We start from the raw sequence: 24,784 nt of genomic DNA on the forward strand, positions 1-24,784 counted from the left end.
GCTCCTTTATCTTAAAAATGCCAATTCTTGATCATTCTTCTTTTAAAAATAAATGAATATTTTGTGTATTATTTACTGCCAATGCAAATTCACGATGCATAATATATCATCAATTAAAGCCACATTTATAAGATAAAATGATTTTATGACCGTTAAATTTTAAACATACTTCATATTTTAATTTTATATTCGTTTCCGCTTTATTTTTTTAATCAATCTGTATAGCATCCCTCTCATTTCTTTCTGGATAAAATGAACTAATAAGATAAATAGTTCAGCCCAGTTTTTTTATATGTCCCGGAAATTAACTTTTTTGCTCTTTTGACATGTCTACAGCAATCATCGAAAGGCTGTAATCATTTTCACTTAGAAACATTCATCTAATCTAACGATCTGAAGCTCAAATACAGACGATTTTGCAATAAAATTGTCGTTGCCAATGATACTGTACTAAAAGTACTTTGTAAACGAAGCGTTTCCTTGGTTCCGTCTGTTATGTTAACCACAAAGAAATTGGGTTATCTCTAATTATTTTTTTGAAATTCCGGCTTTTTTTTATTGTATTTTTCTTTTGATATAAAAGATTTTGCGTGATTTCTAATCATTGTGGCATATCAAACGGTGTCTATTTCTTTCATTGTGTTGTAATTCTATGCGAATACCTAGTTTCTATACGAATTTTTAGTTTGATTAAAAAAATGTTCATCTAGTTGTCCTTTTATGTATTTCTTTAATATCGATTTATGGTTGCTTCCGTTCTTTTCATTGCCGAGTTTTGTATTATGAACGTTTTCTTGAAATATTGTTGTTGGAATTTTTGGATTAACATGAAGATTCGCATTCATTTTTTAAAAATTAATTAGCTAATTTAGCTAATTTTTTCCCCCTCTTAAAAAAGAATTTTTACTTTCTGAATCGAAAATTTTTCTACCAACGCTCCCTTTTTAAGAAAGAAGCATTCCAACAGTTCTCATACCATAATAGTTAATCCTGTCAAATTTTAAAATACTGTCTATGGGTCCACTATCACTCTTATAGAAAACTCAAGCGACCTGTAGGGGCGATACAGCTCCCATTTGGAATCCGTATTCTAAATTAAGGAAGTAAATTAGACTTGAAGCAGGGCGATATTTTAGGGAACATAGTTCCAAATTAATAATTATTTCAAAATTATTAATAAATTTATATAAAAAACTAGTTTTGAATTGCCTTTTTTAATTTAAATTTATATCATTTTTATTGAAATAGTTCACACAAATTTTTGCATGAATTTTGGTTACTTGAGATATTTAATCTTGAATTATTATTTCAAATATATCTAAAATATTTAACATTGCTTCATATTTTTTCTGATCGAAAAAAAAAAAAAGATGCTTAATGACTAAATTCTTATTGTATGCCGAGTTTAATACAATACATTAAGAACAATCATGCGCAAATATTTCAATTTTTTATTATATGTAGAAGAAAAGTGTATAACATCTTTTTTTAAAAAGCATGGATGTCTAAAAAATAAACATGGGCGAAAATTTTGATTTTAAATATACTTTTTATTTTTCATTCGCTTATAAAATTCTTAATAATATCTGAAATATTTAAGAAATATGAAAAAGTTTTAATATTTTGACTCGATGAATTGAAGTATGCGAACAGCAGATATGACCAATATTTGGATCCTGCGAATTTCCTTATCCTATATGCATTGTAGTCTCGGAAGTATTTTTTTTTTTTCTCTCCTTCTCATTTTTCTATCTCGTATTTTAAACTAGAGTTATGGGAATTGTGATATCTCTCATTATTTTGGCTAATTGACCAATTGCATAGAACACTGTATTATGACTGATGGTAAAAATTCTTCAATCAGAATAGTATGTAGACCGAATTTCGTTACATTTGAGCTCGAAACAATTTATATTACTTTACTCCTGTACATTTCGTGATTTCTACAATTAAATCTGTATGGAACTATTAGGTATAATTTCAAATTATCTAACGATTATAATTACCAATTAATGTACAATAGAAATTTATATGCAATAATTAATTTTTTGATTACTTGTTTGATATTTAATTATATACAATGGAAGAAACTTGGTGCATTCCGGTTAAAAAATCAAAATCCAATGAAGTTAATTGCTTACATTTTACAAAAAAAAAAAAAAAAAAAAAAAAAATGACGACTCAATTTTGTAAATTTGAAAACTTGTGTAACTTATCGAAAAAATATGAAAATCAAAACAGTAATTAAATTAAATCTAAATTTAATAATTGCAAATTAAACAAAGGTCAAAAGTTTTATATGTATACATGTCTCATCTAACGAATAGATCAGCTGATAATAGTTATTTCTGATTTCCTGCCGTTTGCTTTAAGTGTAGGTGGCAATCAAATATATTTTAAAAGTGATACGGTTTTGATTATAAAAAAAAATGAATACTAACAAGCGTTGCTTTATTTCAAATCATATTCAAGAATAATATCCAGCATCATTAACCCATTACGCCGTTATGAAAAGGCAATTAATCCTAAGTAATATTTGTTTTTCCTCCAAACAAAAGCATAGTCGAATATTTTATTTTACTTATTTTGAAACATAATTACTTAATATATAACTGAGTTCTATAAAATTCCGTTTTGATTTTTTTATCAGCTCTTTTTCATTTACTTTTTAAGATAATTTCAGATAGTTTATATTTTTCCTCTTTTTTCACTTCTTCTGAAAAATCCATGTTTCTTCCAGTCATGATTTTGCTGAAATATTAACGAATCATATTATATCCATGCTCTTGATTAAATAACAGTAAGAACGAATATTGATTCAATGCACAAGGTGTTTGGAAGGGAACTTACGCTGAAATTTAAAGGAGAAAACTGGGTGCAACCAGTCATCTTGTACACTAAAAAAGTATTTTCTATAACGCTTGTCTATGCCGGGGCGTTTTACCATTTGCAAACTGATTACTAAGCAACATACGTAAATAATCTATGAATATTGGATGACGCAATGTTTCAAATCTGCTATCCTGTCTAAACTGTATACATATTGTAAAATTCCGAATCCACTCTGTACACGAACACTGGCGTAAGTACATTATGGAAACATTTTGAATGAATTCGTTAATTTTGCAAGGTTCGAACAATTACTCTCATTTTCATAAATTATTATCAACTACCCGGCAATTAAATGGAATAGGGGAAAGGGATTGCAAAACGGAACTCGCATGGTGAATCGGCCGGTAACTCTGTGCTGTCATTTGGCCGGCATCTGACATATATGGTTTAATTCATTTCTTATTCTAACCTAGGTTCGATTGCCTAAGCTTCCCTAGTCCGAGATGGCTCTCCTGTGGCTTCCTTTAATAATGTGTGCGCTGTTGACTTGTGCCTTTATCGCTTGCGAATCGGCCGAAGGTGAGTATACACGTTTCATTATTCATGTTCTATCACAATGGAAAGTTGCCCTTAAGTGGCTGGCCGACCAGCTGGCTTGCTGGTTGTAATAGTTTAATATCGTCTCTGGTGCATCCAGGGTTGTTCAACTAATTGCGTTAAGTGTTAATTTAGATCTCTTGAGTAAGTGCTGCTGGTGTGTAATACTTTTTAGAAAGAGGTGGTCTGAAGTATTAATTAAGTATGGTGTAATTTGCAATGTGCTATGCTATTAATCAGTTAAGATGAAGTTGTTGGTTTTGAACGTGAAATGAAGTGGTATTAAAGTTTCTGTTACTTGTCAAAAAGTTTTGAATTTATAAAGTGTAATCTATTTATTGTTTTCTTTTATCAGATGCTTTACCTAAATTAAAATTAGAGCTAATGATATACTATTAAATATTTTCGAAATGGTAATTAATGTTGGGAATGGAGCATTCTTTTGTATAAATTTTACTGACTTTATTGTTTTTTGTTTTGTTTTTTCAGAATTATAAAAAAATTTTAGTTGCACAGTATTTCCTAAAAGACATAAAAACAAGATTTAGGATAAAATAACAGTGGAAACTTTTAAACAAGGGTGCTGAACTTTGTTTATAATTTTTAATTTAAAGTTCATTCGTCTGCTAAAAGTGAAATTCTAAGAAGGGGGAGGACGTCTTCAGAAAGTAGTGTGGAATTTGAACTCCTTCTGATCTGCCAAAGTGGCAAAAAAAGAAATAAGATAAAATATGCAACTAAAATTGCAGATTAAATTAAACCAAAAAAATTCATTAATTGTTAAAAGTTGGGAACACTTCCAATTATCGACTTGATACAATATTTTTAATTTATAACTAGAAATACTGTAAGATAGGCGATTAAAAATTTATTCTACTTGAAAATAAGTTGTAATAAATGCTTTAAATTATTCAAGTATAGTGCCAGGTGAAAAAAAAATTATATAAAGAATTACATTGTTTCTGCAATCTGTAATGAGCTTAACTTTTTATTAATTCTTAATAATTAGTGTTTTTAAAGTGATGTTAGGATTTTAAATATTCTATTTATGCTGATATTTCTAATGTTTGTCCATGTTCATTGTCAATATCTCAAGCCGACACAGTGGTATTTTCCTTCTCTTGCAGTTATGTTCAATTCATAATCAGTTTTCCTACGAGAATATCAAATGTAAATATGTAATGAACGCTTTTATTGCATATAAGTAAAAACTTTTATGTGTTAATGAATTTTTCATAAATTTTAATAAGAAAAATATTAAAATTTTACTTTCTGAAAATTCTTACATTAAAAAGTCGGAATTACCAAATATGAGAAAAAAATAAGCAATCATTGATTTTATTATACCATACTGACTTTTTTTTTTCTGGTTATTAAATTGTTCTTTTAAAAGCAGTTGCGATATTAGTTTCTTCATTTATGATTTTTAATTGACTTTTCTTTTCTTTAATTTTTTTCGAAAATTCTTGGTAGTATATTATTGGCTTTAATTATTTTTTTCTTCGTTAGATGCTAAATTTATAAAATTTGGTGAAGAGCTTTCAGTGTTGAATAAAATAGACAGTATTTATTTATAAATTGCCATGTCTATGATCTAAAAATATACGCATTCTTAACAAAAATTGAATTTTGTGAACTCAAAATCCCATTTTTTTTTTTTTTTTAATTGCGAATAAAAGTGGCAGTTTGAAAAAGTATTTTTTAAACTCCTTTGAATGGTGGAATATTTTAAATTCTCGTAAAATAAATAAATGCGTAATTAGAATTCCGTACATCGGCCCGAAATTGCCATTCCGAGTGAAATAAAATTCCCAAACATTTATTTAAGGATCGTTTCGTTTCAAAAACTTTTTGGCAAACTTAAGAAACACGGAAATCTTATTTGCCAGGCTAGCGAAAAATAAACTCATCATCGGATTTAAAGAAAATAATCGCATTTCATCAAGTGGCAAAGTTTCATCCAACACACGCGAGATGAAGATAAAGTAGCGAAACAATTAACTTTCCGATTGGCGTGGAAAATAGAAAATCAGACAAAAGCAAAATATCGATTCGTCTTTCGGACGCAAGGGGGCGCTCATCTTGCTCGGCAATATCGATATCGCTGTTGACATTTTTGACAGTTTTTCGATATCGGATTTGTCTTTTAAAAAAGAGATGGGAAAGTAACATTCTATTATTCTTTCTGGCGCAAAACTTTTTTGTTGGTGTTGTTGCTTTTGTTTTGTTTTTTTCCTCTCCGCACCATTCAGATATCATTGAGGCATGGTAGGTGTTTCTCCGTAAAAGATTTTTTAATGGCCAGGGAGGAAAATTTTTAAAAAGAGGCATGTTTTTGTTTTTTACTACTTTTTATCGTGCATGCAAAAATAATTAACCCTAGTCTGTGATGCATTTAAGCTTATAATTCGATATACATTTGCCATCCGGTTCAAGCCAGGGAAAAAAAATCCCATTATCTTTATCTACCCAAATTATCCTACTAATATTTCCCATTATGGATTGTTGTTGTTATTGCATTAAAAGATACATTTGAATAATTTTTTTCGAAATCATTTTTCTCAATTTCTTTCCTTTGGTGTTTCTGTTTACAGTTATATATTTCTCGAGTTCATTTTTCAAGCACTCTTTTGTAAAAAATAATTTTCGATTCATTTTTTTAAATCTTCATTTCCGATAATTGAATTAAGTTTTTCTTAGCAATATTAATTTTAGTAATGTTAACAATTTTTGACTGAAAAATAAAAAAACTTCTTTAAGGAGACAGTGGACTTTGAAATAAGCAAAAATGGACGGAAACGTCAATTTTATTTTTATTATTTCATCACCAAAAATATATGTTTATATTCAACTAAAATAATATTATAAAATGTATTGTTCAATAAAGTAAATATTTGAAGAGTTAAGAGAAAAAAAATTACATCTCAATGACTTTTCTCAAAATGGTATTGTAATTAAATATCTTTGAATTCTTCAAAGTGTTTTAATTTTTGAAGAAATTAAATGAAATTGATAATAAAGATTTCGGTCAAAAATTAAAAGAAAATAGGATATACATTTTATGTTGCGAGTTTTTTTTTAAATAGTTAAAAGTCAATTTTAGTTCAGAAAAACATAAAATTCCTATGAAAATTCAGTAAGTGAGCATAAAAATATCTCTAAAAAATTAACATTTAATTGTAATTACAAAATCATACACAGTTTTGCTCCAAATAATATTTACATTGAGTAATAAGAAAAAATAATAGAAAAAATTAAAAATTAAGTCACATGGAATATTTTAAAATTTTTAAATAATATATTTCATTTTAAAATATTTTTTTTAATTTGACGTATTTATATATTAATACGTATGCATAAAAAATTTCATAACCCTAAATGAATAATTCGCAAAAGTGTCCACCGTCTCCTTAATATGTTAAACAAAATGAGAAAACGATGCAAAACACCAAAAAGTTTCAAACTTTTAAAAATTTGATTTTTTAGAATATGCTTACGCAAAGGCCATTTTTTTTTTTTTTTTTTTTTTTTTGTTTATGCTACGCCTACTATATGTTGTACATGCAAATAATTGCATCATAGTCTTGTATTTAAAAAAAAAATTCCGTTATTTCAATTTGTATAAACTAAAAAAAACATTTGTATAGACTTTAATATGTTAATTTTGTGAGTGTTGTGTGAATGATCTCTTATTATTTTTTAAATAAATAAATTGTAGAAAATGTGGAAAATTGTTTTAATGCTTGTTGCACCTGTTCTTTTATGCAAGAATTCTTTTTCCAGCTATTTTCATTACAGAATGCTACAAATGTCTAATATTTCTGTATACTTTTTCATAAATGATTTCTTTCCAAATTACAAACAGCAAACCCAATCAGTTTGCCCATGTATTAGTATAGATCCTCACATGTTTAATTTTAAAAATATGTATATAAGAATCTATAGAAACATAAATAGAATCAAAAGATTAAGTTTCCGCATTGCTTTTATCTTTATTTATTTATTTCGATCGTTGGAAAGCATCGTCTTTCAACTTTTTTGTATGTTGCATGGATATTTTTTACAGATTTATTTCTACTGTATTTTGAATATCAAATGCAAAATTTCGATAGATTTTCTGTATGTCTAATATTGGGAAATGTAACATGGCAGCGACTTTTTTCTTCAAAAAATATCGTTTGGCGATCATTTAAAATCGGTATATTTTCTTGAATTTGATTTAGTATAACGTCGACTGCGTAGGATAATTTCTTTATATGCATCTGAAGAAATTAAAGAACTCAGAAAACGTTCTTTTGTTGAAATATTATTTCGCTGTTACGAAGGTGTTCTAAAAATGTTTCTTGATAAAGATTAGTTTTTATCTATTGCAGAGCAATGCTGGAGATAAAGATTTTCCTTCGATTAGCTCAAAAAACATTCGCAAAATTTAGCATCGAAGGATAGGTTTTCAAATTCCTTGGAAAATTTCGTTTTGAAAAATAATCTAGGAATTAAACATTTTTACCCATGTATTTTAATCATTTCTACTTATCTTATTAACAAATAATCGAAAATCGCAGCCTCAAGATTTATTTTTCGGAACATTGTCTAGTCTTTTTTTTTTTTTTTTTAATAACTGAACTTATAATGAGGATTGCATGTATTCCATGACATCCATCCAAAAAAAAATAATAAATAAAAAATAATCGTTTCAAAAAGGCTTATGAAAATACATTTGAATTTACTGTTTGAAAATTTTACCGAAATAATAATTTATGTTAATATGATTCAAAGATTATTAAAATAATAAATTCCACTTTTTTTTTTTCCTTTAACCCATACAATTAAGAAGTTATTTTCATAAAATATACAGAATTATGTCTTGACTGCTAATTCCTTTTTTTTTTTTTTTTTTCTTTTTTTTTTTTTATCATTCGCCATGTTTACTCACTTGTATCCAGAATAATAAACATATAATTACAAAATTATTTTTTCGGTTTCACGGATACCTAAAACTTGGAGAGTCGCCAAAATTTTTAAGACAGTTTTTTGAGATTGCGGTGTTATCTCTTTGTCTACTTTCTTTAAACAGAGGCATTGTTGCAAATTATATTAAAAATTTATTTTGAAAAATAATAGCACTGATATAAAATTAAAAGAAATTAACTGCAAAACAAAATCTTTACATATAAAACATTAACATACATGGCATAGAAATTGCTCTCTTTATTTATTATCGAATGGCAACAGTTCAAATATAAAACGACCTTCGAATTTCAGATTGCTTCATTTAATGTTTTTTGCAGTTGCATTGAATTCAGCGCTTCGAATAGAGCTGCAAAATGTTATTAGAAATGTTCTGGAGAGGATTTGCCTGGAGATAAAATGTCTGTTCAATCAGAGGAAAGCAGATAAAAGAAATCAAGAAACAGAAAGCTTAGTTCAGCGCAAAAATAGGTTTAACCGTCACTTGGTGGGAAGTCGTTATGACTTGCCTACAAAAATTAATGTCCATATCTTTCAAAACAATTATCTTAAAAAATTTTTTGTATTTGTTTCCAGATTTTATCGACAATTAATTCTAAGTGAATATACCTATATTGAAAAATCAGCTAAGGATCTCCCTAGCTTTAATGAAGTTATATTGCAGTAATTAATTCTTTAAAATATTAATTAAGTTCAGAAGTTTCATTAATATTAATTAAGTCTTAATTCTTTAAAACATTATTTAAGTTCAGTTGTATCTAATGCTGCTGTTATTGTCCATTGTTGAAATGAACATGTGTCCACTTTTATTTTGATTGTTTCGGGGTTTTTTTTCCCCCGTGATTCTTTCCGATGTCCAGCACCTTCCCTATAACCAATCAATAGTGGAATTAGGCATTTTGTGATCCGAGACTCTGCCTATTGTAAAACTTATCATTTCATAACTGCACAATATATTTTCAAACTGCAACTAAGTTGAAATATAAAATTAATTTTCATTTCCCGAACTTTTATTTTACTAACTTCGTGAAAATATATTTTTCCAATTGTTTTATATAGTTAACATGTATATTAAAGGGAAAAAAGTCGTAAATAATAAAATTCTTGAAAAACAATCGTAATTATTATGATTGGCTACATGGTTATATTAAACTTCTGAAAATGTAACTTTAAAAATTATTATTTTATAGATACTGTGTTCAAATAGAATAATATAGCCATTTAAACTGATAATTAATATTCCAATTCTTTATCAACAAATAATTTGTAATGTTTTAATTTACTTAATAATAATCCGATGTAAACACGCATTGTACTCCTAATATTTTTAAATTCATAAAATTTATATTTTTTACAGATTTCATTATTTAATAACATCTTGGTGAATAATATCTTTCTACCCTGTTAACAGTGATTCTCGAACTTAATTCGTTTCTCAAATGTCATATTTTTTTAAATAAAAATTAAATCACTCATAAATATTATAATTCATTGTAGAAAGGGACTAGAATCAATGTACATCATAAGCATCCCCTGAACTCTTATTTTAAACAAGGCAGTAATATCTTCTCAAAATAGAAAGTGTAATCAAATTACTGCAAATTAAAATGATAGAAAAAACTGCACAATTAATATGTTAATCGATCTGACAGCATCTCAAAGCACCTTTCTGTCTAGTCTTTCTAATCGGAAATTCATCGCTGTCTTAACTATTACTAATTATTTCTTAACTAACTATTTCAATTTAGAAACATTAAATCCCTAAATTGAAATGCAGAAAATCCAATGAGTTTAACAAAATCAATTCTTGTTAATTTCCTGTAACTATTTTCAAATTTCTTGTATTCCCAAATTTGGAATCTTTGCTATTAAAAATCAATTCTCTAGAAACTGCTACAAAATAATCACTCCAAATTTATAGTTGCGAAATTCAGTATTCGTTATTTCTGCTCTTGTTGAACAAGTATCTCGGCTTTTAACGGGCTCTCCAACAGATGAATACCCGCTGTTACGAATGTATCATCATCTATGAGATCGGAACGGGGTCCCACGATGTTGAATTTTAATGACCTCGTTACGTTAATCCAACTTTTTGGTCACTGCCCCTCGCGTTGGGCTGATTGAAACGTAATTAAAGTTATATTTGATCAGTTCTCACTGAATGTTGAAGTGGTTTGTGAATCGTCGAGGTTTTAGAAGGTTGTCAAATAAATTTTGCGCTTTAATAATTGCATTGAAGAGGAGACGTTTGTAGCTAAAGATGTGAGTGTCTAATTCGAAAATCGAATGGATTTATTTGGGTATTGGTATCGGTCTTGAAGAATGGGGATTTGTTGTCTTCTCCAAAGGGGATTTTCTTTGTTTATGATGGGTGAAATAAGATGGGTTAGTCATAAATTTTATTAGCGTTTAAATATATCTTTAAGCGGTAGTTTTGCTTATTTGTTGGTTAAATTTTACATAAGTGAATTTTCTATACTGTGCAACACAGCAACGGAATTAACTAATTTGAATGCGTCAAAATATAAATTTATTCATTTTTGCATGGAATAATGAAAGTTCGAACTTTGCAATTTGTGATGAAAGTTTAGAAACAGCATTCATTATTTCCATATGTATGCATAAAATGTCAAATATTATAAAAGTTGGATTTTTAATACATACCTGCAAAATTCATGGGTATCTCCAACTATCTTCCATGTTTTAGAAGGGCCTTTAACATGTTGTACCAATTTCAAATTTCTTCCAAATGGCTCCGTGTCTGAGTACAGCCTATTCTTGAGACATTCCAATGCGTAACTAGGATAGGACAAGCAGGACACGTGTTCTCTAACAATTTCAAAAAAGTTCAAAAATGCTTAAAGGAAACAATTCACCCCACCCCACCCCCACCTCATCTCAAAGTCCTAAAAAAACTTTATAGAAAATGGTTTCAGCAGAGACAAAATTCAGTACAGATACTTGAAATAGAATAATAAAAAGTCGAGACTCATTTTTAAATTCTAAAAATAAATATGTCAAAGGAATTTTCAATCCATGTTACTTTTCTTTTTCAAATTCACATTCTTTCCCACTTCTTTTTTTTTTTTTTTTTTTCCGCTTTAAATTTGTAAATATGAAAAGAAGCTTGAGAGAGTAAAAACCTTGCGGTGTAAATCTGCTAGAAAACAGAGCAACTAACTGATATAGCCTCCAATTGGACTTCGCGCTTCCAAAGGCTGGTTCTGAGTATCCGTTTTCTGAATTATTCTTTGGCAACATAAGCAGAAATAATTTGGTTCTTATGTGTTAACTTTAAATAGGCTTGACTAAACACTTTCATCAGATTAATTGGTAATATTTTTCGTTCCTGAATTGAGCTACTTCCATTTCCTTCTTTATAACAGAACTTAATGTTTTTACGGCAATTATAAAACATCCAAATAATAAATATAATAGTTTAAATAAGGCAGTGGAATTTAGTATAACTTGAAGAAGAAAATTGTGACTACTTATATAGCTCAGTAAAAATCCTAAGGTATAAGATAAGTTAAACATTTTCATAGTGTGAGATTAGAAAAAGAAACCTGCATACTTGCCTGTTATTTATATATGAAAAGTGAAGGTAGATTTTTTTTTTTTTTTTAAGTAACATCTTACTGGCAATATACGCAATTACAAATTGCGGACGTTCGAATCTGGTACGAATTCGATAATGCATGTCCTGTACAACTTGATTTCTTATTATCGGAGCATATCCCATGCGTTTTAAAAAGTCCGCTGTGTTACTGTTTTCATGTACGGAAGCCCTCCGCGCTTTTGCATAGGCACCAGTCGGCGTTGATTTTGCCGAAACAGGTAAGGTGAAAATTGAAGAAGGTGTTTTTCATTTCCTTTATCAGATTGTTAATTGAAATGTTATACATATCTCGAATCAAAACATTTTAATATTGAAATATTATATATAAACTCGAATCAAAACATAACAAATAAAAAAACTGAAAATGAACATCGGGGAAGAATAGCTAAAAAGGAAATACTCCCTTCTTATTCACTGCGTATGACTCCTTTGAGGAGTAAAATCTCTAAAAGAGGTATACATGAGTTTCTGAAACAAATTATTGAGTTTAATTTTAACAGCAGTTAAATTTTAAACAGCTGTATTAATTGTGTTTTTATATTATTATTTATTTATTTGTCAGTTAAACCAATTCTTCAATTATTTCTACCTAAATATGTTTATGTAAGTCATGGTAAACATATTTTCCGCCTGTCGAATAAGGATCGCAATTTGAAAAGATTAAGGATTCCTCTCAAATAGTATCTTTTAAAATATAATGCAATGTCCTCTAAATCGCAAACCTTCATGAATCCCATCTTCGCTATCATATTTAATTTCTTTAAAACTCATGACTCATTTTATGAAAGTTTAAAGGACCCCACGAGAGAGATTTGTTTGTGCTATTTGTGTACGTGCTTCAGCCGAATGTCTGGTTTTTACAATTTATTTAAGCATCCAAACACAAAAGATAAAAATGTCTGCCTATGCCTCTTGAACTGTCTATTTTATTCAGTACTGAGCTCTTTCAGACACATTATTTAAATGCCTTTCGTTTCGGTTGAATTAGAATTAGTTTTGGGGAAATTAAATATTTATCCAGAAATGAAATGCTTTTAGCCGTTCGTAAAATAATTCATTCCTTTCATTTAATTAAATTTAGGATATATTTGTTTATGCCGTACAAATGATATATCGGTATGACAAATAAATAGCATGAAAATGTCGCAAAATTTGTACATGGTTATCTCTTTCAATTAGTGTTATTATCGGAGAAAGTATTTTTGCCAAGAATTTTCAAAAGTTCACAATTTTCGTTGTATTTTATGTAAACAATACGAAAATTATTGTTTATTATTGTTTTGAAGTGCAGTTTTAGTAGAAATAATAAAATATCTCGTCATTATTTTCTCCCACATTTTAGAATTTTAATCATCCATAATCGTAAATATTCGTTTTCAGTGCTGATTTTTATTACGGCGCTAGAGAACTTAATTTTAAGTTGTCCAGTTTGTGTAAAAAAAGTTGATTTAGAATTATTTTTCTGCCATGAAAATTCCCAAAACTAAAAATAGTATTTCCAAAAATCATTTTAATTCTATAACAAGTCATTTTATTTTTAATGGCTACTATGATTTGATTCAAAAATGAATTCCGACGGAGAAAAAGTAAAAGAATAGCATAATTTGTACTATCTACTCGTCGCACATTGAGCTTTCTTGCGTTTTAAACAATTGCAGAAATCGCGACGGTTTATTCCATGATATTATTAAATATTATTTTATTTTAATCCTAGTTTAGTGTGCCCCGAGTTTGTCGCCAGTATGGCAACTCAAAATAAGCAGGCCGAATAATTTCCTAATAACCCTAATACTGATTTGTTTACAATTTTTTTTTTCATCAACTACAGTTTTACATCAACTACAGCAGTTTTGTAAAAAATAAAATTAAAAATAATCGACTAATAAACATTCATTAAAAAGTTTAATTAAATTACGTTTTATAATTGAAAGTATTACTGCTAATAAAACGTTATATTTAAAGTAAACTATGATCACATAGCGTTTATCCATTTGTAATTCTTACGAATTATGTTATTCTAATTAAAATCGTCTGTTTGCGAATTTTGTTAGAACAAAAGCTAAAAATATCTGCTCGAGATTTTTGAATCGTTTGGCTTATTTCACACTTTTTCATTTTACCATTCAAACAAAATTCTTTGCAATTTGTTGTTATTTTCGTGGATATCCTGTGATTATTCCATTAGTCTGTGAATATTCAAAGTCGGATAATTGAGATTAACAGATATATTATGAAGGATATTATATTTGTGAATTCGATGTCTACATTTCAAAATATATATGACGCCGACAGAACGGCATTTGCATCACTGAGTTGTTCTGCTGTTTTTATGTTCCCTGATCAAATGAGGAATTAGTGGAACCGTTCAAATGTATTTATTCCTCCAAATTTCTTCTTAAGAAAAACATCAGCCTCTAATAGTGAATTTATAAGGAACGGATGCTTTCATTTTTCCTTCTGCTTTTCTTATTATTCACAGAATCCATGAATTTAATGAGCTAGCGAAGCTAGTAGGTTCTCCATTCCGCTGTTAGCAAAGCCATTGGGTGCTTTTTGAAGGTAAATAATTCTGCCCCGATGCCTTCTTCAGATGCCGAAGCCATCGCGTGTTCTAAATTTATTGCCTAAAGTACAAACCGGTGCAGCCGGTTTGCAGGAATTTGTTATTTCAGAATTCGAAGAAAGTTAACAATTGTGACCATAAAGGTTCAAAAAGAAGTATTCTTAGATGAAACAATCGTGACCAATAAATCTCATAATTTTAATAAAAATTGTGGGCAACTGTAACTATTTCACTGTATTGTTTATATGGTCAGCCATCTTGACTTTTGACTGTGTACTGTTGGCATCTTTAGGAAAATATAGGGGTACACTAATCTATGATTTTACCATTATTTTTTAAGAAAAAATTCATCATTCCTATTTTAATTTTGCATAGCATTAAAAATAATTAAACTGATACCATTTATGCGTTAATAGTAAAATGTGAAAAGCACAAGCTAAATATTTTTAAAAATGCTTATTTTGTAATAATAAATATAGAATTCGTTAATGGAAGCATGGATTGAAGTTGTCTGACTAAACTTCATATTGCCAAATTCATGTGCTAAACATTAAATAATACTTCTGAATTAATATATAGCTGGTGACAATTCAAGTTGACAACTTCGCTGAAAGCTACGAGCGATTCCATCAAAATTGAATAATATATTCATGTTCTAACGCATCTCAGGATTATAGAACATCTTTGGTTTTAAATATAACTAGTGAATTTATTGTTCCAATATGTCGATTACTTTTAAATAAATTAAAATTCTATTATATAACTTTTATTAGGTATAAGGATATACTTTTCATAAGATTTGTTGTCAACTTTAGTTGTCACTAATTATAGAAGTTAATTTTATGGCAATTTAAGACACAGGAAAATTCCAACTCGTAATGAGTAAACCATTCAATAATTGAAAAAAGCTTTCTGAGAATTTGTGCTTTTCAACTTCTTGTTTCACCGAAAAATGTATTCTTTGTTATTTCAAATTGTTTTCTGTTTCGTTACTAAATGATTATAAATGTTGTTTTCAGGAGATTTCTCGCAAAGAGAATACGTCAAATATTTAACAAGTAAGTGGGTTCAGGATAGGTCACAAAGCAATGTTCTAAAATATAACTTAAATGCACTTTTCATTGACCATTTTCTTTTTCCACAGTAGAATGTTACATTTATATGTCTCATTTAACGCAAATTTTAATTTTAAATAAATTTATTAAAAGTAAATGTAGAGCGTGTATACTGTTCCTCAAAAATTTACGATTAACGGTTGATTCATTGGATCAAATAAAATAAAGCGATGCCTTGTTGATGACTTCCAAGGTCGTTTCAATCGTAAATCACTCTTGGTGGTTTACTTACCTTAGCAACTTTAATTTACTGAATTTTTTCCTCCCCTTTCTACTTAATACATTGCCCAATTTATCGATTTTTGTTTTGTTTTGTTTTAGAGTATTACTTTAATAGAATACGAAACCATAGATATGTGCATAATATGTGAACATTTAAGGTCTTATGCTAGATTAAAAATTCAACCAATTTTAGACCATATAAAAGATATTTCAGCTGCTTCCACTTTCAAAAACTGAAATTTTTAAGCTATACAGGATCACATCTTCGTTAACTGTTCTTTAAGGTCGTGTTGACTCTCAATTTCAGTTGTAAATCTGAAACATTTGACTTTCCCGTGTTTTCCGATTTCATTTAATAAATACGCAGCGTAGAACTCATATTATCGTATACACAGTCATTTTCCGGAATTCATAATTGGCAGCCGTATTTCTTTTTACATTTCTTCGTTAATTCGGGTACTTTTGATAATGAAACACGGATCGTTTTTTTTTTTCCTCGAGTAAACTGAAACTGTACTAAATTTTTTTTTAAATTTGTAATTGTTTTCATTACAATCCCTTTATTTCCTAAATCCTTTTTACTCTATGTCTTTATACTAGGGAATGTTTCTTTTAGCAAAATTTAAGCTTCATTTCTTAATTAGTCATTATCATTTCTTAATTAGTCATTATCAATTGCACTAAATAAATGTAATTATTCTGATGAAAAGTAGGATTTTTTCATAATTTAGTGAAAATCTGCTCAATGCTTAAAATTGCATTCATATAATAAATTGCTGCAATATGCAGATTGACATGAAAGAAGCTTTATAAAATCAAATTAGAAATAAATATTAAGTTAATAGTCAAAGAATCAAAAAGAAAGATTAACTGAATCCGGCCCGAAGACTTTTTCAAGGGTCACCCTCAGGCAAGGATTCAAACCAGGGATTTTTTCTGTGAGGGGTCTGACTTTTCGTCCAACAAATTGACCCCTCGTGACCCGAAAATCCCAGAAAATTGAGGTTTTAGAGATAAATTAGTATCACAAGATTAAAACAAGTAAAAACACTAGCAAAAAACAAACCAAATAAGACCACAGCAAATCAAACCACAAGATACATGAAAAAAAAGTAATATAAACACAAGGCAAATTACTTACAAAATACTTATTGTTTGTTGCAACAAACAATCTCATTAAAAATTTAACTATTAACGAATTTCCCAAAAACTTTTGCAATATAGAAGTTTTGATAAGAGAGGGTCTGTTTAATTTCTGACTTCCTCTGGTTTGTTAGCTTTGAGTTTTAATTCAAGTTTGATGACGATACATTATGACGAAACGTGGGAGGCGGATATAGCTGTAAACGTGGAAAAATTAAATCTTAGTTTAGTTCAACGAAATACATCTACAATAGCACGTTTTAACCTCAAGTAGTTTTCTTCAGATTTGTACTTTCATTTTGTAAGTAATTTGCCTTGTGTTTATATTACTTTTTTTTCATGTATCTTGTGGTTTGATTTGCTGTGGTCTTATTTGGTTTGTTTTTTGCTAGTGTTTTTACTTGTTTTAATCTTGTGATACTAATTTATCTCTAAAACCTCAATTTTCTGGGATTTTCGGGTCACGAGGGGTCAATTTGTTGGACGAAAAGTCAGACCCCTCACAGAAAAAATCCCTGGTTTGAATCCTTGCCTGAGGGTGACCCTTGAAAAAGTCTTCGGGCCGGATTCAGTTAATCTTTCTTTTTGATTCTTTGACTATTAACTTAATATTTATTTCTAATTTGGTTAAGTTCATTTGTGTTTTAGTTGCAGCAGCATTAGCGCTCTCTAAATACAATGTATATTTTATATTTTATTATTATATAGATTCAGAAAAATTATATAGGTGTTTTTGCACATTGTTTACTTATGGATTGATAGTTTCTTTATAAAATCAATGAATGTAGTAATAATGTATAAAAATTAAAATACCTATCTATAATTTAATTTATATCGGTTTGTTTTCTGGTTGGAGATTGTCATGCTTTAACGAGATAAGGTCATTAACTTCATAGATTTTGGGTCCAAAAAAGAATGTGAGGTGCTGAAATAACATTTTACAAAATTAAATTCCAGAATGAATAATAACAAATAATTGTAATGCGCCTTTATGTGAAATAGTGTAAATTACCGCCTCAATCGAATCGAGCAGTTGGTTGAATGGTAAGGGGGGGGGTGGGGGGATGCACTTCGAGTAATCTGCAAATAGATTCAATAACTGTAGTATTGACTGCTGTTTTTCCAGCATCTGAATATGAAAGCAACTGCCTTCAGTAGATAAAAATATATTTATAAAGAATATTTGAAAATAATTATAATTCTTAAGAAGGAATTTTCTCATATGTCATAGAATGATATGTATTTCCATGGGTCTTATTTCATCATTTATTTTTTAAAGCATGTTTGAACGATTATTTCATTCTTAAATTTCCAAATTACTAAAACAGTTTTTGGCTCTAAGGCCATCGATACTACTTCTAAATCACGGAAACGCAAATATATCCCTATATTTGCTACAAAATTTTCACTTAAGTTAATAGCCTCCATCAACTGCTTTAATCTATTAGCAAACTATGAAGATGAATGAAAATATATCCAAAATCAAAATGATTTACTGGAAATAGCATTTGCATTGTTTTTAGCAGCTTAAAAGCTTTAAATAAAATCCGTTTGTTTCCTCGTATTAAGTGGCAAAAATAATAATAATAATAATAATAATTTTTAGCAGGTGCAAAAAATGCAGCAACTTTATATGATACAAATTAAACTCATTAATTGGGAAAATTTAAAGTTTTTGTATTTGTTGTTTAATTTCTGATAAAAAAAAATATTTTTTTAAATTATTTGTTGAATTACTAATCGTACATTTGATGCATTTCCCCTTTGTATATGCATTTTCCCTTTTGTATATATAGGTTTCTAACATTTTGCTATCATATTGTTATTGAAAAATCCAATTCCATCCAGTTGGTGCACGGTAACTCCTAACAATCTTAATAATGGATAGCCGCTTTATTCTGTCCAAATTCACTGTAGCAAAACGACAATAAGCAAACAGCAAATCGGTTATAAACAATCATAACAACACAAGGCGGTCAGAGAGAATTCGCAAAGGATCAGTGCGCCGAAGAAAGACTTCGCTCAACTTCTCGCTTGAGCTCAACTCAACATAACTTCAGCTCTGCCTCTCGACTTTTTATAGTTTCGGTGATAGTTAAAGAAACTTCTTTAAAAAAAAGCTTTATCTTCACTCTTAAACAAGGTATCAATATTTTCTAGAAATTTCGTTTTTGTTGTCAAGGCCAGGAATCATGAACCTGGCATCCATTCAGCACCCGTTAGAGTTGTTTATAAAATTTTCTTCCTTATGATGTACTAATTACGCAAGGAAGCAATATTATAAATTTCATAACAACATGCTAATTGTTTTAATACATTCATAATCAGTGGTATTTCAGGGATCAAAATTTTAGAATTTATGATGTACATATAAATGCAACATCCTACTGAAATTTTTTTGCACAGATTGCACCTTTTTTTTAATGTCCAAGCATAATTTTATGTTTTCACATACCATAAAATATATGTACTTTTATTAATCTATGTGCATACCAGAATTGAAATGCTTAAAATTGGAATCAAATGGTATTTTTTTATGTATAAATTATATTAAAAATCATTCGAAAGCCGAAGCTTTTCTTTATTCAAACACTTCTGATTTTGCTTTATACTTTTTTTTTTTTTTTTTACTAATTTTGATATTAGATTTTCAAAAGTTATGTGCTAAGCATACTATCAATTTTGTGTTAATAGTAATATTCTTCTTTGATAAATGCAAAAGTAGTTAAAAAATTAATGTTTTAAATTTTGAAATGTATATCATGAGCAACATATATTAATGAAAAAACTATATAAAATATCGAAAACCTGAAAATTCTTTATTATATTCAAATTATATACCAATTTAACAATAAAAGACGGCGGGAAATTGAAAAAATTTCCTTGTAAGTTTTGTGCACTTTGAGAGGTGCTTCATATTGAAATTGACATAAAAACTGAGATTTAAAACATATTCATAACAATAAGCAGGTGATATATTCAACACATTTAGATTAATCTTTTAACTTTTAAAAAATATTGAATAATTCTTGCTTTTTGAAAACTTTCAGCAACATTGTAATCGGGACTCAATAGCTAATTTTCAAACTCTTAGAAATAGGCGAATACTTTCAATCGGAAAAATGCTCTAAACAGCATAAAGAATTCTATTATGTACATCAACAATTGAAGCTAATCAGCGAGAGTGCTTTTCTTGAAATTTTCTAACATACTCTCTAATAAATGATTTTGTATATTATTTATTAACTGTATAACATTAGCGAACTATGTTTACAAAGGAACCTATTAAGGGACAAACTTTAGCGATATTTTTTTACGATTAATGGCTTGAGTGTGGTTAATACAAAAGTACCAGAAAATCGATTGTGTGTTTTGGATGGCTTTTTTCCCGACTGATTTAAACCAAAATTTGGCGCATAACTACAGTTGCAATCACAAAATCACTTACCAAATTTCATATATTTACATGCTTATTTACATGCTTGTAAAAGTACAGACTGACAGATGATCAACCCCTTGACGGATTTAGTTCCAAATTTAATCCTATCTATATTTTATATGTTAAATCTGTGTACTAAAATTTATTTATTTATTTAGCACTTTACTTGTTCTAGTTATCGTACTCTTTTGTATTGGACAGTCAGACTTCCTCTGAAAGTATTTCGTTCAACATTTGATTGAAATTTATAATATGTAAATATATATATATATATATATATATATAATGTACGAATCAATAAATGTAAAATGTATATTAAATTTCTTCCGTTTAGGATGGTCTGTATCAGATTTGACTTATTCTGCAGGCAAACGTAATTCCAAAAATGAGTTTTTTGTGGAGATTTAAAACTTGAAGATTCGGTAAAATCTCTATTTCATTTTCTTTTTACGCACTTCGTATAGAAAAAAAAGTTCCAATCTTCTCTGACGAAAACTGACGAGTTACGAAGTTTGAATATTCATGTTTTAGACCATCTGAATAGCCACCTCAAGGAAGATGTTCGATTTAGCAGACGTTCTTGCTCGTTTATTGGTTTAAAATAATGAAATTAAAAATCCATGATTCATTTTAGAAAATTCTTTTTAATCTGAAATGGTATGTCAAGATTATTTTACTTATTATGACTCATAAACTTTGAGTCTGCATAAAAGTAATTTTTTCCGTGGTACATTTATCAACTCAATCAAGTTAAATTATAAGTCATTACTTCATGTAGAGCATTTTTCTGACTGAAGTGTATACCTATTTGTAAGGTTTGGAATTCAGCTATTGGACCATGATTAGAGGGAGCACGCCGTAGATTTTTATATTACTCATTTTACTTAATGGCGACCTTAAAATAACATAAAATTGAAAACAGTTTTTTTCCAACACGACAAAACTCGTCTGGTCTAAAATATCATCCTAATTCCTTAATTTCTAACTTTCCAGATCCACCTGCTATCGAGACTTACCCACAAGATCAGACTGTGGCGAGTGGTGGAATCGCAGTGTTTGTCTGCACGGCTGTCGGTAACCCTAACCCTCAAATCGAGTGGCGCAAAAATGGCAAAAGAGTGACAACGCAGCGATATGCAGCTATAGATATGCCCAATGGCTCGGTGCTTAGAATCGAACCTGTGAGGGCTGGAAGAGATGATGCTACTTATGAATGTGTGGCTGAGAATGGCGTTGGGGAACCTGTAAGAGCTCTTGCCGATCTTGTGGTTCTTCCCGGTAAGTTAAATTGTTTTCTTTATTCAACTGCGTAGCTGTTATGTCTTCATTTAAAAATTGCTTGAAAATGTTTAGGTATTAGTCTAAAACCTCAACTGTGCGAACTGAGTGGCTCCAGTAATGGATTTCCAACAGTTTGATTAGAGGAAGACTCTTTATGAATAATAATTTTAACACAATATTACAATATCCTGGAAATTTAAAAATATTAAAAAAAATAGTGGAGAAGATTTTCAGCCTTTTACCGACAGTTTGAAGATTCTTTAAACTTTTGTTGGTCATTGTTTTCTTATGCAAAAATTTGTATAGTTAATGAGCATAACTGCCAGTCACAATAATTCCTGTTTATACGGCTCATTTCTGTGGTAATGGTGTGATTGGTTGTAATTACAAAAAATAATAATAAAGGTTGATTAGGCCTGGTGCTTCTAAGCTAAGAGAGAGGCCGTTAGTAAATCGATTTAAAGAACTTGGTTCATTTAGTTACTAAGTAAATATGTTCATGAAAAATACAAATATTATCTGAAATATTTTCATGAATTGCTGTAGGATTCGGTGACAAAATAAGATTTTCAGAAATTAATACTTGCAAACGAATGAATGGAAAATAAAAAAGACATTTTTTATAGTTACAACATTTTATTTTATTTTAATTACTTTGGTACATTAAGATAATTCAACAACGTTAATCGATGAACTTGCTGATTACTGGAAATAACTTTCTTTTATTATATACTTAAGGCTTTCTTTGTCTGTTGTACCTTGAATGGATGTTAAGTACTGTCGAATTTTCTCCAGGACATCTATTATTTCTGTCTTGAGTGGGGTTTAATCCATGTTCTTTATATCGCTATTCTCACTTGAATTATTTTGTTTATCTTCCAAAAATCAGTGCCAAAATTTTTATAGTCCCTTGTGAGAAATTGCGATGTTGTTATCAATATTGACAAGCACACTAACGTCATTGACGCTGCGTCTATTTCTATATGTGATTTGCAACAAAGTCTAATGGTTCCGGGTCGATGATGCCTTCGCTGAAGATTTCCTCTGATTCAGCGTTTGCTGTGAATCCTGCATGCCAAAAACAATTTGAAACAGTTTGTGATGAAAAGGAATTGCAACTTGTGTGTATATAGTTAACCGCATTTAAAACCGAAACTTTCAACTTCTCATTCCTATTTAATGCTTTTATCAGATTCTTTACGTGTGTTTCTTGTGCTTTCGTTTAAAGTCACGAATTATCCCTTGATCTAAAGGCTGAAGAAGTGCAGTTATATTTGGTGGAAGAACAACAATTTCGATCGCTTTTGAATTTTGGGGTTGATTGTAAGCGGTACAGTTATCGACAATGATGACAATTATTCTTTTCTCACCCGAAAACTGAGAATCCAGTTTGTAAATGTGTCCTTCTCAAGTCTTTGTAGTCACCCATGCATTTGAACTTGCATCATATATAACTAGAAAGTATGTAGCATTTTTAAGGCTGCGTGGCTTTTTGCTTTTACTTACCACAAGTGGTTTCAGTTTCACATTTCCACTCATAAGCAGAAAAGTCGGATGTTTTTTGCCTGCTTTTTTAGAAATGCACTTCTCATTGTTAATGAGTTTCATTAGGCAAAGGATGGTAAAATAAGCCAGTTTCATCAAGATTAAAAACATTTGATCCATCAAACCTAGATAAAATGTCCTTGAGAACACTATTGTTCCAGGCTTTTGTAGCATCACTATCAATAGTTGTTGCTTCTCCGTAAATCATTTTATAAGAAAGGCAATGTCTATTATGTGAAGCATTCCAGCCAACTATTGCTACTACCAAAATCTTTAATACTCAACTCCTCAGCAATTTCCATTTTCCCCTCCCCCTTTAAGAATCAAGGCATAAATTAGCATATTTTGCATTCTGGCATGTCTTAGCTATGGAACTAAAATCTCCACAATCTCATCAAACTTCGATTTCCTCATTCTCTTTCTTTTATTTTTGGAGTCAACTTCTTCATTGACTTGCTTCAATGAAGGAAATATCATTTAATGTAATCCTGGAAATATGGTGTTCTTTAGCAAAAAGCTGTATTCCTGACATTTGATTTTCCAAAAAGTGCAAATATGTTTTTTTTTTTTTTTTCCTGTGAAAGGTAACAAGGTCAATTTTCATTTCCCTTCTGTGTTAAAAACGTAATCGAACTACGAAATTCCAAGAGAAAAAATAAGCCTTATAGCAGGTCTTACAATCGCTATGAAATGAATTCACACTCACAAATGGTCAAAAAAAAGCATTTACCCTCGACAGAGTCACAGTGAGATGTGTGATTTGAATGATTAGCAGCGAGAAGTATGGTACACATACATAGAGAAATTACAAACCCAACCCCCAAAAATGGGTGTTGTATGGAAAAGACTGCTTAACAACATGAGGGACTGTAAGATGTTTTGCTGCAATAACAAGCGTGATTGAAAATTTTCCGTAAAGACTTGGCTTTCGAAAAGTAAAAGAGAGCGGGTGGAAAAGACAACACGATGGCTTAACGGAAACGAAAAATGGATGGAAATGGAAACGAAAGATGTTTTGGGCCATTTTTGAGGGTGATGAATTATCCGAAGTAGAATTCCATTTGGTGACAAAGTAAAAAGTTTGGTAAAGGAGGTTATTTTACATGGTTGTTTTTAAAATGTTGTCTTGGCTTAAGGAAAATGACTACTTAAACGGAGTGGCATCTTATTGAGGTTTTACAGTATATATATATTCTGCATCAGTTGAATATTCTGTTTCGATACACTACAGATTTTAGAGTTTTGTTCATAGACTGACCTTTTTCCTCCACAACAGATAATTCTCCATAATTTCAGTTTTGAAAGCTGAAAAAGTTCAACAACTAACTTGTTCAATTAAAAAATATCTTTTGTGTCACCCTCCTTTATATTTTTATTTTACTCTACATTCCATTATAAAATGTATAAATAAAAAATAGACTTTTCTTATGCACTCTCGGGAAAAACGTCAGAGAAACGAG

General features: G+C 29.3%; 1 protein-coding gene across 14 annotated transcripts in view; it reads left to right on the forward strand.

Annotated features, from left to right (window-relative positions):
* The window catches only part of LOC129971198 (tyrosine-protein phosphatase Lar-like), a 432,582-nt gene that overhangs the window by 360,651 nt on the left and 47,147 nt on the right, over nt 1-24,784 (forward strand). For 12 of the 14 annotated variants that reach the window (XM_056084754.1, XM_056084753.1, XM_056084758.1 and 9 more), the window contains 3 exons: nt 3,306-3,411; nt 15,599-15,637; nt 21,492-21,776. In XM_056084754.1, coding sequence (XP_055940729.1) covers nt 3,336-3,411; nt 15,599-15,637; nt 21,492-21,776 — 400 coding nt within the window. In that variant the 5' untranslated portion in view covers nt 3,306-3,335. Of the gene's footprint in view, nt 1-3,305; nt 3,412-15,585; nt 15,638-21,491; nt 21,777-24,784 lie in introns of those variants that run through there. The other 2 variants (XM_056084760.1, XM_056084765.1) reach the window with 2 other exon arrangements.

The sequence above is a fragment of the Argiope bruennichi genome, chromosome 6 (genome assembly GCF_947563725.1).
Source record: "Argiope bruennichi chromosome 6, qqArgBrue1.1, whole genome shotgun sequence".
Lineage (NCBI taxonomy): Eukaryota > Metazoa > Arthropoda > Arachnida > Araneae > Araneidae > Argiope > Argiope bruennichi.